This window comes from Amphiprion ocellaris, chromosome 12 (assembly GCF_022539595.1).
Source record: "Amphiprion ocellaris isolate individual 3 ecotype Okinawa chromosome 12, ASM2253959v1, whole genome shotgun sequence".
Classification (NCBI taxonomy): domain Eukaryota; kingdom Metazoa; phylum Chordata; class Actinopteri; family Pomacentridae; genus Amphiprion; species Amphiprion ocellaris.
The window spans coordinates 1,858,746-1,876,957 of record NC_072777.1 but is presented as its reverse complement, the minus strand read 5'-3'; the positions used below and the strand labels follow the sequence as shown (position 1 = coordinate 1,876,957).

General features: G+C 34.7%; 1 protein-coding gene across 3 annotated transcripts in view; it reads left to right on the top strand.

Moving 5' to 3' along the window:
- Positions 1-18,105, top strand: part of fez2b (fasciculation and elongation protein zeta 2b) — a 28,641-nt gene extending 10,536 nt beyond the window's left edge. Inside the window, exons 2-11 of one of the 3 annotated variants that reach the window (XM_023285870.3) lie at positions 1,289-1,397; positions 2,878-2,994; positions 6,492-6,633; positions 8,568-8,695; positions 9,883-10,032; positions 10,147-10,227; positions 10,623-10,698; positions 11,363-11,428; positions 13,111-13,137; positions 13,448-18,105. In XM_023285870.3, coding sequence (XP_023141638.1) covers positions 1,289-1,397; positions 2,878-2,994; positions 6,492-6,633; positions 8,568-8,695; positions 9,883-10,032; positions 10,147-10,227; positions 10,623-10,698; positions 11,363-11,428; positions 13,111-13,121 — 880 coding nt within the window. In that variant the 3' untranslated portion in view covers positions 13,122-13,137; positions 13,448-18,105. The remainder of the gene's footprint in view (positions 1-1,288; positions 1,398-2,877; positions 2,995-6,491; positions 6,634-8,567; positions 8,696-9,882; positions 10,033-10,146; positions 10,228-10,622; positions 10,699-11,362; positions 11,429-13,110; positions 13,138-13,447) is intronic. The other 2 variants (XM_023285862.3, XM_023285876.3) reach the window with 2 other exon arrangements.
- The last annotated feature ends 107 nt before the right edge of the window (positions 18,106-18,212 follow it).

The following is an 18,212-nucleotide window of genomic DNA, read 5'->3' as shown; positions in this document are numbered from 1 at the left end:
TACAAGCCCAGATACTGATCCACATTCAACAACACAGGCGAAGGACGACGTTAGAGACGGAAGCTTGCTCTGATTGGATAGGATTTGGGGAACTACTGCCACCTAAAGGTCCAGCATGCTTATGAATGTGCTGAAAAACGCACTTATGCGGTTAGGTGTGGATGAAGTTTTTTTCTAAAAACGGGGTGGTGTGTACGTAAGTTTTTTTTCTAGACGGAGGGGGCAGGATATTCGGTTTTACAAAAACCCTGCTACGTGTGGACAAGACCTCAGTCAGTCAGTCAAATAATCTTCAGAGGAGAAAGAACAAAGGAGATCCAAGTCCATTCATGGATTCATGGTTGGTGAAAGGTTTATCTGCTTTCTTGGTGTTCTGAAATGTTTCTTAATATGGTCAAGTTTATGTTAACTGCTGTGTGATTGGTTAATGAAAGCTGCAGCATTTACCTCATTGATTTTATGTCAAATGAGTTGAATTAAGATATTTCATTTTGAGTTTAAGTAAAGTAAAAACAGAAAATATATATGTTCTGTTAAATGTTAAACTTTACTAAACTTTGCTAAAATGTTGATTATTTGTTATTCAATTTAAAAGGCTTAAAATGTTGACACTTAATAAAAATTAGATTGTTCTTTATTTGCATTAAAAGGCTTAAGTGATTGATTCATTTAAATGGTTAATATGCCAACTTTCTGGTTCTGTGTTTGATGATGTAAACTTTGTTTCTGTCTTTAAAGGTTTACAACCTATTGAAATATCATTACCAACCAACTAAAAGGAAATAAAAGTTTGAGTTGGAAATTTGAATTGAGTTGTCCTCGCGTCCTTTGGAGGGAAAGAGAGGTGGATTTGACACTAATCGTGACACCACATCGTACAAACTAAATTGGGAGCTATTAAGGAAGAAAATTCATTTAATAAGTGTGTAAAATTTCTACATAAAGGTTGTTTCAGTGCATCAACAGCAGGCTTCCACCAAACCAGACTCTTGTACTGACGCTGCATGATGTTCTAATTTTTCCACGCTGTGTGTTTGACAGCCCTCATCCAAACATTTCCAGCTTTAATTCTCTCCTTTTCGTCTCTGTGTGATGAATTCTCCGCTGGTGTTTTGCAGCAGGAACATGATGAAGTGTTGAGGGGGCGAAGGGAGAACAGAACGCTGCACAGAAACGCTGCGTCACGTTAAAACGAGAAGGAAACCGTCCGTCTCGTCTGCAGCTGCTTCTTCTGTTTCATTCTGTGTCTGTAAATACGAAACATCAGCTCTGCTTTGTTTCCCTGCAGAGTCTGGAACGCTCTGACCGACAACTACGGCAACGTGATGCCGGTGGACTGGAAGACGTCTCACACTCGGTCCCTACACCTGCCCACCCTCAACCTCATCCAGCACGAGGTACACTCCTGTTAAAACACACAATAAACACACATGTTGGTTTATTAACCCTCTGAGCTCCAGCAGCAGCTTCACAAACCGCCTCTGTGCAGTTAGAATGACACAAATTACTATCAATTAACTGAAATGTTAAAAAACCTGGGATCAACATCTTCAATATTTTCCAAATCCCCACGTGTTAATAAAAGCGTGATGGCTCCACTTATTATAGGTAATTTACATTTTTAATTAGTTTTTTACATTTATCCCCTTTTTGTTCTGTATAAACTCGACTCAGTTCAACCAAACAGTCCCTGAATTTTTACCATGTGACTCTTGTCCACAGCTGAGTGACTCATGGCTTCTTGGTTCAGTCAAGGAGCTCAGAAGTTTTAGTTTTTTACAGAATTGTTTTAGTTTAAACACTTTATTTTTTTTTTTTTTTTTAGCAAATATTCAAAGAAGACGTGCAGAATGACATGATTTTGGTGAAATATCTTCATTTTAGCTGTAAATTTGATTTATTTTTCAAGCTTTAATAATTCAGATACTGTCAGAGAGCTGAAGATTTGAGGATTATTTGTGTTTTTACAGTGATTTTTTGTAATTTTTAGACTACAATCTAAAGTCCTGCAGCTCTATGGAAACAGAAAAACCATGAAGAAGGAGACAAAACTCAGTAATGTCTTATTTTTTCATTATTTATGTAACAAACATTTTAAAAAACCTAGAATCAACATTTTTCCAAGAGCCCACGTGTTACAAATACTAGAAAAAGACGTGGTGGCTTCACATATTACAGATATTTTACATTTTTAATTGGTTTTTTCATTTATCTCCTCTATGTTCTGTATAAACACAGTCTGCAGGTCACCCAGGAAGCTCAGAATTTTTAGTTTTTTACAGAATCTTTTTAGTGTGGATGGTTTATTTCAAGCAAATTATTAAATAAGACATGCAGAATAAAGTAATTTTAATGAAATATCTGGATTTTAACTGTAGATTTTTTTCAAGCTTTATTAATTTAGATGCTATAAGAGAGGTGAAGATTTAAAGATTATTTGTGTTTTTACAGTAATAGTTTTTAAAAAATGAAAATACAGCCTCAATTTTCAGAAGCAATATCTTAGAATATATTTCATAAATCAACCTAAAACTGAGCAAATATCTGTACAAATTTATATATTTTATGCTGTAAACATTTCAGGAAAATCAGATGGTTGAGCAGAAAAAAACTGAATTATTTGAGATGTAACTAAATTCTCAGTCTACCTGCAAAGTAAATCAAAGAACTAAACTTGTGAACTTTGTGCTTCAACACAGGATTTATAATCAAACAGCAGCAACTTTCTTCTATAAACCTGCAGTTATCAGCTTCTCTTCTCTGCTCGACTGACGTTTGATCAGGTTTTCTTTTATCGGCAGCTGCAGATGATCTCGAAATGACATTTAATCTTCCTAATTAATCAGCTTAGCCACCTGTCTGTCTGTGTTTGGACAGAAGCTGGACAACCAGTCTCTGGACCTGTCTGACGACGAGGAGCTGAGGGAGCAGATGGACATGCACTCCATCATCGTGTCCTGCATCAACGACGAGCCGCTGTTCACGGCCGAGCAGGTGACGAGTTCCCACGCAATCATGCTTTAAACCAGTTTCAACTCTGTAGCTGTGGTTTTAAAACCAATGCTTCACTCGTTTTCACATGCAGGCGTTAAAACGGCACAGTTTACATCAGTCAGAGTCATTTTAAGCATTTTAGACCCTCAGAGTTGGACTTTTATCACAGGTTTGATTCCATTTCATCTTTATTTTTCACAATTTCAACCATGATCAACACACACTTTAGATTCACCAGAGTTGGTTCATTTCCAGGATACTAAGACACTTAAAACACACTCAGAAATCTGCTTTTTTCTAGCGAATCAACACTCCAAGATGCTGATTTCGAAATATATTTACAAAGACTTGCAGTAAATTTTTCTGTTTATATTTTTATTAAGCATTTTGCATGTCATTTCATTTAACAACATGTTTCTTCTTTTCAGACAACACGGGACAAGACACAAAACATACAGAAATACAAAACTGAACAGAAGCAACTTTACCCTAGAAATTCTACATAATCCAACCCCAAAATATACGTTTTAGGTTCCAGAAGTTGCTTTATATCCAACTTGTTATGTTTTATTGGTTAGATCTCACCAGAGAATCTGTTTACAGTCCCACATATTTATATTTAATACAAATATCTGGAATATTATTGGTCAGAAATGCAGAAACTTCAAACAAATCAACACTGTAAGGTGCTGATTTCAAAATATATTTACAAAGACTAGCAGTAAAGTTTTCTATTTATACTTTGATTAAGCATGTTTTCATTTAACATCATGTTTTTTATTTTTAAACAACATAGGACAAGACATAAAACACAGATTTACAGCCAAACACGACATAAATACAAAACAACAACAACAAAACTGAGCAGAAGCAACTTTACCCTAGAAATTCTACATAATCCAACCCCAAAATATACATTTTAGGTTCCAGAAGTAGCTTAACATCCAACTGATTCATTGGTTAGATCTGTCACAAGAAAATCAGTTTACAGTCCCACATATTTACATTTAATGCAAATATCTGGAATATTATGCTTCAAAAATGTGTAAACTACAAACAAATTGAACTAAGTAGAGCTTAGATAAGAACCTGGAAGAAGTAGCTGCTTTACGGATGACATATTTCAAACTTCTGCATCTTTAATATGAATGGGTGATGTGTAAAATTTTCCCAAAGTCAGTCCAACAAATACAAAATTAGGGATTATTTTGTTTTAAAACCAGCCCACCAAAGGACCCAAACAAAGCAATCCTCCGTCTTTACAAACTGTCTGGTGCTGAGAAAAGCTTCTAACTCTGCTAATAAATCACCTTGAGGTCTTTGACAAGCTGTAAAAACTGGTGCTGTTTGCAAAAGAGTCAGATGGAGGACGCCTCTAAATGAACAAACAGGTAAAGATAACATCTGATATTAAATTATCAGGCTACACAGTCGCTCATTCAGCTCATGGTTTAGTTCCCAAATGTGATTTATGAGTTGCTTTCTAGGACCAAACATTAGACAGAAACTAGGACAGGTTTAACTTTACTGTCGTCGCTGGCCTGTTCTGTGAAATTGTGCAGTTAACTACTAGTTCCTCTTAGCTGTGAATTGAACTTTACAGGTTCATTATTTACTGAGTAGGATTCTCATGAAGGCAGCATTGAATTGGCAAAATAAAATTACTTAAATTGTGCAAAAAAAGCTAACTGTAATGGATGCTATGGTAACCAACATTCATCCAGTTGCATAACATCAATCTCTAAATGTCTGAAAGTGTAAAAACTTGTCATTATTAAAATTAGAATAACCAATAAGTCTGAAAGTGTAAAAACTTGTCATTATTAAAATTAGAATAACCAATAAGGCAGAGGACGAGGGACATGTGTCAGTAAATATATCATAGATCAGCTGTAGTAGAGCCTCGTAGACAATCTTTTTATTTTTAGCATTATTCTATTTAAAAAGTGTCCTAAACGAATACAAGTACTTTTATTGCTAAATAGGTGTTTACTTTTTTCTGTCTCAATCCCTCCCACTTTTAAAAGAAGCTCTCCAGAGATGTTTGGGTTTTTACAAAAAAAATAATTTTAGTGGGGTCAGATTGATGGTTATAGCACCATGACAGAGACTAATGTGGTGGTTAAGGACCTCCAGCTAGCGCTCATGTTTGTAGATGATCTGTAATCTACCAGGACCTCGTTCCTGTACTTAATCAGTTACTCGTCATTATTGAAATTATAGTAACCAACAAGGCAGAGGATGAGGGACATGTCAGTGAATGTAGATCAGCTGTAGTACCTGGTTGTTCCACCAGGTGGAACAACCTCTTACTGTTTAATACTGTAGAGCAGCGATCTCCAACCTTGTTTTGCACCACATGCCGGTTTCAAGCAAGACGATTTTCTACGGACCGGTCATTGCACACATATCATATAATTATTTTATTTTCAACATTATTATTTTAAAGTGTCGTAAACAAATACATTCATGTTTGCTTTTGATTAATTTTGGGTTAAGTAGATGGCTTCATTTAACGCACGAGCGTGAAACCTGACAAAGTCAAGTTTAGAAAACAAGCACAGACGGAAGTGAGGGTCTATTAATTTTTCAAAATAAAACACTGTGCAGACTTTGCCAGAAATTAAACGAAACATAAAATGTTTTTATTCTTTCTGTGCATCCCGTTACCAGTCTCAGTGGTTGGGGAGGCGTCACACAGACTGCAGCATTGTGGCGGTTTATCTGGCAATGGGCACCATGACAGAGACTTCTGTGGTGGTTAATGACCTCCAACTAGAGCTGATGTGTTTAGATGATCTGTAAACAACTAGGACAGCGTTCCTGTACTTAAAAATGTCCTAAACCATTAAAATTATGTTTCCTTTTTATTAATTTTGACGGGGGTTGGACTGACGGCTTCATTTAACAGCCAGGTATGAAACCTGACCAAGTCAAGTTTAGAAAGCAAGCACAGACGGAAGTAAGGGTCTAGTAATTTTTCAAAATAAAACACTGTGCAGACTTTGCCGGAAATTAAACGAAACATAAAATGTTTTTATTCTTTCTGTGCATCCCGTTACCGGTCTCACTGGTTGGGGAGGAGTCACTCAGACTGCAGCATTGTGGGAGTTTAGCAACAACAGGCACCATGACATACTAATGTGGTGGTTAATGACCTCCAACTAGAGCTGATGTGTTTAGATGATCAGTAAACTACTAGGACAGCATTCCTGTACTTTATGGTGCATGTAGCTGAGTTGTGAAAGCAACTTGTGTCACTCGTCTGTTGATTATTGACTATTAATTGATTATTTTTAGCCGATTTTTGGTTTAAACGTTGCATCTATAGTCTCATACGAAGCTCTCTGTTGTTTATTACCCCAGAATGATCAACCATAATCTCACCAGCATCATCATATTATATCTGAAGACACAGTTCCAGGCTGTGTAAACTGCAGTAGCAGCTGTAAACACCAAACAAAGAGCTGTAATTTAGTGTCTTCGTCGTGTTTTAGGTGATAGAGGAGATCGAGGAGATGATGCAGGAGTCTCCAGACCCGGACGACGATGAGAGTCCGTCCCAGTCGGACCTGTCGATGCTTTCTCAGGACCTCCACGCTCTGAAACGCTCCGGGTCCAACACCAGCTACGAGGACCGTGAGTACCACCGATGTGTCGTCCTAATCATAGCGGTGTGAAGTCAGTGGAAGCGTCCACATGAAGGAGTGACCGAGCACACGCACACACGTGACTTCATTCTTACGTAACGGACAGCGACCGTGTTGCCCCAAATGTTATATAATAAAGTCACATATCTACATCTCAGAGGGAAATAATTTACTTTCTGCTCCACTGCTTTAATCACACAGCTTGTTTAGGAAGTAGATTTGATGTAGTAATTAGTAGAACAAGGTTTTAAAATAAAGTGTATGATTGCAGGTTAAACACCTACTTGTTTAAGCTTTAAAATGTATTTATTAAAATATATTTATTTATTTAAAATATATTTATTTCTTTTTTAATGTTTCTTCTGTTTTTGTGATCTTTTAAGTTTTTTAAAATGTTTTAAAATATAATTATATTTATAATTTCTTCCCTTTTTTTACAATTTTTATTTTTTTATTTTTTATCGTGTTATATATATTTGTAATTTTTAACTACCTTATTTTTTAACCTTTTAAATATTTTATATATTTTTTTATTTATATTTACAATTTCTTTGTTGTTTAATTTTTTTATTGAAAATATTTTTAATATATTTATATTTTAATGATTCAATTTTTGATTCTTTTCTCATTTATTCATATATTTTTTAACAAATGAATCTTTTTTACTTTATAAATATTTTGATATATTTAGATTTATTTTTTGTTGTACATTTCCTTCATTATTTTCTTTTTTATTTTAAAAATATTTTGAATATATTATTATTTTTTTACTACTTTTTCTTTCTTTGTAAAGTTTTAAATATTTTTTGAATTTATTCTTTTTTTTTTTTTTTTTTTTACTATTTGCTCTTTTTTTTCAATTTTTAAATATTTTGATATATTTGTTAGGGCTGGACCTGAATATCTGAATATTCGGTCCCGACGGTGGTATCCGTATATTAATTTTGACATCCGAATATTCACCGGACGATGTCGCGCGATTGGTATTCATCTCGTGAATTTGCCCAACGTGTACACCCCCCCGGACGTTACGAACCAAGCCGAAAATTCAACTCCTTCATCCGTTAGCTCACCGCGTCTGATCTTACGGATCCAGAAACTGCTTTTCGGGCCAGCCCTAATATTTATATGTATATATTTACAATTTCTTCATTGTTTTTAATACATTTATATTTTTTACTGCTTCATTTTTTTCTTCTTAAATTTTTGATCCTTTTATTTAAATTTATACATATAGATTTTTAACAATTTTTTTAGCTCTTTAAATATTTTTGATATATTTATTTTTATTTTAAATTTCCTTCATTCTTTTTTTATTTTAAAAATATTTTTAAATATATTTATATTATTTTTTACTACATTTTTTTACTTTTGAATATTGTTTTAATTTATTCTTTTTTTAACTATTCTTTGTTTTACTTTTTAAATATTTTTGATATATTTGTATTTATTTATTTTAAAAAATGCATATATCTGGTCTAAAGTCTGGGCTGCTGCGTCGTGACTTTGTACCCAGAAAACCGTAACGTGAGTCATTTAGCTTCAGGTGTTAACAACAGAAAATGGCGGATTCACTGTGAAATGACACGCCGACGCAGCAGATGTGGCTGAAACACACTCACATCAGTGCACGTGTGTGATTAAAAGCTTTTGTTAGATTATGTCTGGATAAAAACATCGAGGCTTAAATGGAAAATGCACTTTTGTCTGTTTTAAAAATAGGTATTCATGAATCTGTTTGTTGGAAAAGTGACGTTTAACGTGTGATTTTTGTGCAGATTCTCAGTCCTGCTAATGCCAGGAGCTTCTACGACTAACTTTAGAAGTCATTATTGTCATTTAACAGCTGAAATGTGATGCATTTGTCGATCCTCACGTGTCAAACTCTTCCACATTTTTCTTATTTGTGCACGTCTTGGCCAGGCCTCCGTCAGCTGTCGGTGTCGGAGCTCACCGAGACTCTGGAGGAGGTGGAGACGGCGATCCGGCGTTTCAGCGAGGAGCTGATTCAGGCGTTAGCGCTGAGAGATGAACTGGAATATGAAAAAGAGGTACTTTGATTTGTTGTTCTGCTCACATCTGCTCACAAAATACCAACAGAGTTTAAAAAAAACCAAAAAAACAGCATAAACGTGACCAGTCAGATAATTCTGCAGAAATTCAGGAGCTTTTAAACGAGTTAAAAGCATCATTTGTTGATCTGTTGTTGCTGAGAGCCGACTGCAATGTTTATTTTTAGCGTCTTTTGCTTCATGGTCATGATTCTGCTGCAGGATATTTTTTGACAGCAGCTAAAAATAGGTTCCTTTGAGCGTTAAGTGCAGAAATATCCAACAAGTAAAACGTCGTAGAGCTGCAGTCAGATCTGACATTCAAACAGAGAGCCTCCAAAAACAGAAATAGCTCTGGTACATATTTACCCAGCTAGTTTAAATAATATAGCTACAACCCTACAATTTATTATGTTATAATAGTTTATTAGACTAAAACAGAACTGGCAATCTTGGTGGACAGAAATCATTTTATACAGGATCTTAATGTTGATTGTGAATGTATTTGGGCAGCTAAAAGCTGCTGATGAAGGCATTTATCTACACCTCAGAGGGAAATATTGTACTTTCTACTCCACTGCATTAAACTCACCGCTTGTTTAGGACAAAGTTGTAAAATACAATGCATGATTACAGATTAAACAACTACCTGTTTAATCTTTAAAATTTAGTGGATTTTTTTAGATTTTGGATTGTTTTAAAAACATATTTACTCCTTTTTGAATGTCTCTTCAGTTTGTGGGACCTATTAACTTTTTAATAATATTTTAAAGTATAGGTTTTATTTCTCTTTAATATTTCCTTTTTTAACATTTTACATTTTTGATTATTTCTTAATTTATTCAGATATTTTAAAGCTAAGATTTTTTATGTATTTATATTTAATTTTCTTTTTACTGTTTCCTCTTGTTTTACTTTATATATATATATATATATATATATATATATATATATATATATATATATATATATATATATTATTTTGAAAATATTTTTAATATTTTTTTTATGTATTTGACCTTAAATGCAAATTAATGAGAATTTGTGTTACATTAAACCTTTTGTTCAGCCAATTATGTTCCAGAGTATTTCTGACTTTGCCTAAAAGTAGACTTAAGAGTAAATTAAACTGAGGTGTGATTCTATAAAAACAGCCAAACTGAAGCAGGTTTTCTGTCTGTAACCAGGTGAAAAACAGCTTCATCTCGCTGCTGATTGACGTCCAGAACCGACAGAAGGAACACCGCGAGCTGCTGAGGAAGAAGAAGAAAATCCGAAGTACGACCACGACGGGATCCAACGGCCAGAGGACGGCGAGCACGCACATCCCGGGAACGGTGAGTCGACACAACACAAATACAGAAACACAAAGAGCCTCGTTCTCCAGATTCTTTCTCCTTCCTCCTCCTGAAACCTCCCGTCTTTCTCGTCCTTCCTCTTCCTCCTCGTAGCTCCTCACTCTGGAGGGACTCTCCAATGTCATTCAAAATGGCATCCGTCAAACTTTTGGCACCACAGGATTGGACAAACAGGTCTTTGTTTACTTCTGTGCATGTTTTACTCCCTTTCTGCAGCCGGTTTTTATCCTCAGTTCCTGTTTTATTCTTTTTCTTCTTCACGTCTTTTTATTTAATTCATCTCTCGCTCACTTTTTATTTTGCAGCTTTGTTTTGGTTTCATGCTGTTGCATAATCGCTGCTTTTATTTTGTGACTTCCTGTCAGTAAACGCTTATTTTGAAAGGTTGAAAGCAGCCGACATTCAAACATCTTCTGAGTTCCCATCTGCTCGTTTGACCTCCGCCACTCTGACAGACGTCGTGTTTTTTAACCCGCTGTGTTTTTATTTTCTGCTCCAAACCAGAACCAGAATGCTGAATGTTTATTTAGAACCGTGTCCTCGTGTCTTATATTCTGTTTTCCTCCCAGTATCTCACAACGGTCATCCCTTATGAGAAGAAATCAGGCTCTCCATCTGTACAAGATCTGGAGATCCTCACAAAGAGTAAGTTTACCAACAAGAGTACCATAATATAACAAACAACCATCATTTCGGTAGTTTCGGTGCTTATTTTTTTCATTTATTTGTTTATGTTTTTAACTTTCTTCTTTTTTTAGTTATTAAATATTTTTGATATATTCATATATTTTTTTTACAATTTCTTAATTTTTTGCGTTTTTATTTTAAAAATATTTGTAATCTATTTGTGTAACTTTTTTAGTACTTCATTTTTTTACTTTATACATTTTTGAATATTTTGGAATTAATTGATTTGTTTTACAATTTCTTTTTTTAATTTTTAAATATTTTTGACAGATTTATATTTAGCTTTTTTTAATAATTTCTTATTTTTTTACTTTTTAATTCTAAAAATGTTTTTACATATATTTATTTCTTTTTAAATGTTTAGTTTTTGTGACCTTTTAATTTTTTTTGATTTTAAAATATATTCCTTTTTAATATTTCTTAATTTTTATCTGTATAATTTTGAATATTTGTAATATATTGATATTATTTTTTACTACTTCATTTATTTTACTTTTTACATTTTTGAATATTTTCCATTTATAAAATGTAAAAATTTGTAAAATATTCAGTTAGTTTCAGTGCTGTTTTCCTGATTAAAAGTGTGTTTTTATGCAGTAATGATCTCCTCTCTCCATGTCAGTTCTTCATGCCATGAGGGACGACAGCGAGAAGGTTCCTGCTCTCCTAACAGACTACATCCTCAAAGGTAAACACGTTTTCTCACATCATTTCTGACTCTTTAAACTTTCCATTTAATTAGGAAAAAGCTGAGAACCTTCAGAGTCGTGGAGTCGACTTAGATCAGTAGGTTTCATTAATGTCTGGTGCTGCTTTCAGAATGAAACGTGAAATTTTGGACACATTTCAAGTCATTTGGGGCCAATTTTTGAGTCATTTTGAAAAGAAAATCATTATTTCAGATAAATTTTGAGTAATTTTTAACAATTTTGGTCACTTTGGCAAAGTTTTATCTTCATTCAGACAAATTTCAAGTCATTTTGTAAAAGTTAGTCATTCTGAAGATTCAGTTCCTCATCTATGGACATAATAAATGAGGAACTGATCATTTTGCAAAGTTTTGAGTCATTTTGGCTGAATTCTAGGTCACATTTGACACTTTTGATCATTTTGGCAGATGTATTGGCTCCTTTAGGGCATGTTTCAAGTAATTTCGGGCCAATTTTTGAGTCATCTTGAAAATGTTTTTGTTATTTCAGATACATTTTGAGTCATTTTGAACAATTTTGGTTGTTTTGGCAATGTTTTATTTTCATTCAGACAAATTTAAAGTCATTTTGTAAACATTTGAGTCATTTTGAAGATGAATTCTCATCTGTGGACTCCATTAAATGTGGACATATTTTGTCATTTTGCAAATTTTTGGTCTTCTTGGCTGAATTCGACAATATTTACAGCTTTGGATCATTTTGACAAAGTTTCACGTTAATTTGCAGACGTATTGAGTCTTTTAGGTCACGTTTCAAGTATTTTAGGGCCAATTTTTCAGACATTTTTAATTTTTTGGGTCATTTTGACTAAGTTCAAGGTAATATTTAACACTTTGCAAGTTTCATGTTATTTTAGAGATGTACTGGGTCTTTTAGGACATGTTTCAAGTCATTTGGGACCAATTTTTGAGTCAAAAAATGTTTTTTTCAGATAAATTTTGAGTGATTTTTACCAATTTAGGTCATTTTGACAAAGTTTTATCTTCATTCAGCCAAATTTCAAGTCATTTTGTAAACAGGCATTTTGAAGATGAATACGTCTAACATTTGATTCAGTTTGTCATCTATGGACATGAAATATGGACATATTTTGATTCATTTTGCAAGATTGTGGTCATTTTGGCTAAATTCTAGGTCATTTTAGACACATATTGAGTCTTTTAGAACATATTTTAAGTCATTTGGGGCCAATTTTTGAGTCATTTTGGTTAGATTCTAGGTAATTAACATTTTGGAAGTTTCACATTATTTTAGAGCCGTATTGGATCTTTTAGGATACATTTGAAGTCATTTGGGGCCAATTTTTGTGTCATTTTGAACATTTTATTGTTATTTCAGATAAATTTGGAGTCATTTTTAACAATTTTGGTCTCTTTGGCAAATAACCTAATCATTCTGGAGACACTGAGACTTTTTGGACAAGTCATTTCAAGTCATTTGGGGCCAATTTTCGAGTAAAAAAAAATCGATGTTTCAGATAAATTTTGGTCATTTTCAACAATTTTGGTCACTTTGGCAAAGTTGAGACTTTAAAGCAGAAGCTCAGAGTTAATTTCTTCTTCTTGGATGTTAAATAAGCCAGACTTGATCATGACTGAAGCAGGAAGTGCTGCTCTTGTTGACTTCTACCTTCCTTGTCTCACTGCTGCTTCCTCGGTAGCTCTGGTATGAGAGCAGCGGAAACGAGGTTTGTTTGGTTAAAACAGATTCTTCTTCTTCTCTGCATAGTGACGTTACCTTCACTTCCTCTTCTTCTTCTTCTTGGCTTCATGCTGTGTAGTGCTGTTAGCTACACCGTTAGCTACACCGTTAGCTCCACCGTTAGCTGCACTCCTGAACACTCCAACACTCTCCTAGTTTAGCAGCTCTCCACCTGTTTGCTTCTCACCTGTGCTCCGTGTTTCTTCCTCCGTCTCCACGTTTCCCCGTCGTTAGCTGCTCTGCATTAGCGTCAAGTCCTGCTTCGTCCTCATTTTAATCTCGTCTTGTCTCCACAGTTCTCTGTCCCACGTAAACCCGGAGAGGAACTTCCAGAACCGACCAGCGGACCTCCAGCAAACGGTTCTGGTGACGTGGAAAAAAGATCTAAACCTTCCTTCGTTCCTCCTTCACATCCTAGACTTTCCTTCCTCGTTGGTATTTTTTACTCCTGAGATTTTAACTCTTCTTTAACGTTCTGATGCTTGAGTCTCTGTCTGTTCTCACTGCATGATGCCAGTACTCAGTATTAGCCGCCTCGCTAACGAGGCGTTTTTAACGAATCCCGGCAGAATCTGTGAACCTTCCTGGAGTGTCGTGGTTTCAAGCATTACTCCTGTTTTTATTTATTTTTCTCCTGTAGATTTTGCATTAATGATTAAGAAGCTTGCTGAGGATCAAAGAGCAAAACCCTTTAACTTAACGGTAGGTGCTTCTGTTAGCTGCATGTTGGCTTTGGGTTTATGCTCAGCTGAATGTCAGAGGAGGGTTCTGGTTTGTTTCAAACTGCAAAATTAGCTCCTTGCAGCTAATGCTAACCCTGTGTCCCGCTAAACACAGTTTCTATGAATCTTAAGTACGTGTAGCAGGATACAGTTAGCATTAGCTCCCAGTAGCATTACAAAAACACATTTATACATGAACTATTAAAAAAAAAAAAAAATCCGTGTGACTGAAAGGAAACTCAGAAAGTAGCCTTTAGCATCTCAAGTGTCTTTAGCATCTCAAGTGTCTTTAGCAGGATGCAATTAGCATGAGCTCCCCGCAGCTAATGCTAACTGCGTCCGGCTAAAAACAGTCTCCATGACTCAAGTGTGTTTTACGCGACAGAGTTAGCATTAGCTCCCTTCAACTAATGCTTTCTATGAATCTCAGGTGTATTTAACAGCACACAGTTAGCATTAGCTCCCTGTAATTTTACAAAAACACATGATTTATACATGAATTATTTCAAAAATTCACTCTGAATTTGGCAGGAGTTAGAAACTGTGCTGAACAGAGTTTCTAGTGTGTTTACTATTAGCTTCCTACAGCTAATGCTAACTGAGTCTTTAGCTGGACTCAGTTAGGATTAGCTGCAGGGAGTTAAATACAGTTTCTATGACTCTTGAGTGTGTTTAGCAGGACACATTTAGCATTAGGTCCCTGCAGCTTTCCAAAAACATGAATTATTTAGAAAATTCAGGCTGAATGAAAGAAAACTCAGAAATTAGCCTTCAGCAGGACAGTTAGCATTAGCTGCAGGGAGCTAATGCATGTCATTTTGAAAAATTTTCATCATTTTAGCTAAATTCTGAGTTATATTTAACATTTTTTAATCGTTTTAGCAAAGTTTCATGTTACTTTGGAGCCATATTGAGTCTTTTAGGACACATTTTAAGTAATTTTGGGCCAATTTTTGAGTCATTTTGAAAAATATTTGTCACTTTGGATACATTTTGAGTAATTTTGAACAAATTTGATGCATTTCTTGCGGCTAATTTCTTTGTGTGCATCAAGTTGAGATCATTCCTTTATCCTTCTTCATTTTTATTTGTGTGTTTTTCAACGTTAAAATTATTAGCTGCTTTCCTTGATAAACAGGCTAAAATCTAATTAAAACCTTTTTTCTGCTGTTCTTCAATAAAAATAGACAATACTTATCAAAAATTACTGATACTGACTGAAATAAAACTTTCTATGGTGATAAATGTTTCTGTTATAAAGTCCAGCCCTAATTTATCTTCAGTCAGACTGAAACTTTAAATCATGCATGTAAAAATCTGCTTTATTTCGAGGTGAAAAGTGTACATTTTATCGCAACACTTTAACTAGAAACCCTGCAGGTTGGAACAAACCAGAATCCTCCTTTCAAAGTGAAATATTTTGTACATGAGAGAAACTTGCACAGTTCTGGGAACTTTTAACTGTTTTGAAAAAGGGAAAAAGGAGAGAAAAGGCTCCCAAAGGTTTTCTGCTGGATGAACAAACGTGGAAAAGCATATTTTTGGATAAAGTCAGATTGTAATGTTTTTGTAAACCTCTGAGCCCGTCTTCATCCCCTCATTTCACGCCGATACCTCACGTGTCTCGTTGAGCCGCCGTTAGCCAGCTAGTCGTGTCGTGGTTTCCATTAGCTCGTTAGCGTATAGGGAACTCGTGGTAGCACTTTACTCCATTGTAGGTGAGTTTAGAAACTTTAGCTGAAGTCGTGTGAAGAGTTGTTATCAAACACCTGTTTTTAGTCACTGTGAGCAAGAATTCAACCCTAACGAGGTTCTCCACTGAGTTTTGACGGTTTTTAGCATCTTATCTGGACTGTAAGCTGCTGAGATGAGCTGATTTAACTTTTAAAATCTGAGTTTAGCCATCTGGAAATGATAGAAATCATAAAAAGCATTTAAATTTTATTCCACTCTTTCTTCGTCTTCGTAATATGCCCCAAGTTTGGAGTCATTTTGGACAATTTCTGTCATTTTGGCAAAATTTTTGAGTAATAAAAAATTTTTGTAATTTTGGCAAAATTTTAAGTTGTTTTAGGCAATATTTGAGTCATTTTATACAAGTCAGTCATTTTGGAGGTCTTTGCAGTTTGCCATCAATTGGTTTTACTCTTTGCAGCAGCAGATTTCTCTCTTTACTTCCTATAAAATTTTTGAGTCATTTTGGAAAAATGTATAAATTTTAGCTAAATGTTGCATTATATTGGAGACATTTGGAGTATTTTTGGACACATTTCAAGTACTTTGGGGACAATTTCGAGTTCTTCTGAAAAATGTCATTTTGGCCAAATTTTTGAGTAATAATGAATTTTTGTAATTTTGCCAAAGTTTTAGTTTGTTTTAGGGAATATTTGAGCCATTTTATACAAGTTAGTCATTTTGGAGGTCTTTGCAGTTTGCCATCAATTGGTTTTACTCTTTGCAACAACAGATTTCTCTTTGCTCTGCTTTCTATAAAATTTTTAAGCCAATTTGCCAATTTGACATTCTAGCAAAATTTTGCTTCATTTTGGAGACATTTGGAGTCTTTTTGGGCACATTTTAAGTAATTTGGTGGCAATTTTTGAGACATTTAGCAAAAATTTTGTCATTTTAGCAAAATTTTGCATTATTCTAGAGACATACTGAGTCTTTTTGGACACATTTCAATTATTTCAAGAGCCAGTTTTTCAGTTATTTCGAAAAAATTTCACCATTTTGGATAAATCTTTAATAATTCGCAACATTTTTTTTTCACTTTTTGCCAAAGTTTCAAGTTAATTCAGAGTTAATTATGAGTAAATTTGCAAAGTTTCTGTAATTTTGTCAAAATTTTGCATTGCTCTAGAGACATACTGAGTGTTTTAGGACACATTTTCAATCATTTGGGACCAATTTGTACGGTAAATTTTCATCTCTGATTGATTTAGAATAATTCTCAACACTTTTGGTCACTTTTTGCCAAAGTTTCAAGTTCATTCTGACAATTTTCAAGTCATTTTGCCAAAATTTTGTTCATGTTTGATATTAGTAAGTGTAGTATTTTACATTTTTCATCATTTCAAGTTATTTTAGAGACATGTTGAGTCTTTTTGGACACAGTTCAAGTCATTTAGGAGCCAATTTGTCACCATTTCGTATAAATCTTTAATAATTTTGAACAATTATCAGCTTTTGCCAAGTTTAGCAAAATTTCACATTATTCTGGAGACATTTTGAGTCTTTTAGGACACGTTTTAAATCGTTTGGGGCCAATTTGTAAGTTAAATTTTCATCTTGGATCCATTTAGAGTAACTGAACAATTTTGCTCACTTTTTGCCAAAATTTCAAGTTCCAACGGACAAATTCTGAGTAAATTTTCAGTTTTTGTCAGTGGAAACGCGATGCTGAACCAGTGGATGAACCTCCAGATCTCCAGGTTTCAGATCACCAGCTGCTCCAGGAGCTCCAGCCGCCTCCCGTCACATCAGGTGTCGCTCTCAGGTACGACGTTAGCACGAGACGAGCCTCCTTTAATCTCCTGAAGCATGACTAAACAACCCAGGTAGCATCGCAGACTTTACTGCTAATCAACGTTAGCCGTCGTAGCTTCTTTAGCGGTCGTTTTACTTTTACTGGACTCAGATCCTGAAGGACGTCGGGGACGATCGCACATCCGAGGGTTCCTTTATTCTATTAAACTATTTCTATGTTTCTCTAGGAAGACATCCACCATCGAGCATGAGCTGCATGCACTTTACTGGTTCGTTTACAGACTGATTTACTGTCACACTAAAGGGACGAGTGCATGAGAAGCTTGAAACTTAAAAAACATAAATCTGAACCACGTTTGATCCCAATCTGGTGAATTTATGGGTTCACGTCTAGTTACTGTTTCCTAAAGCAGGAGACCTCGGCAGACATATCAGAGTATAACTCTCTAGAGATTTATATTTATACAACAAGCAACACAATAATAAGAATAAAACAGAGGCTGCCTTTGTAAATGCCAGGAAATCTTTGTACATTTAACAAACTCCTTTTTTGTTTGTTGTTTTTAATGCAGAATGATCCCCGGTCTGGGGTTTTATAATTCCTGTCTCATGTGGTACTGCGTCGTTCTATTAATTTATTCTGTAAATGTTTGTTTTGTAACCATGTTATTGACTGTAATGGTACAAGTGTTTGTGCCCTCATCGCATTGCAACTCATTTCAAATAAAAACGGAGATACGTGACGATGTGGAGACGACTTATTTCCACCGCAGTTTTAATTAGATTCAGAATTTATAATGATGTCTTGAGTTTCTTTAAGGTGTGGAAACAGAAATGGTGTTTATTTTAA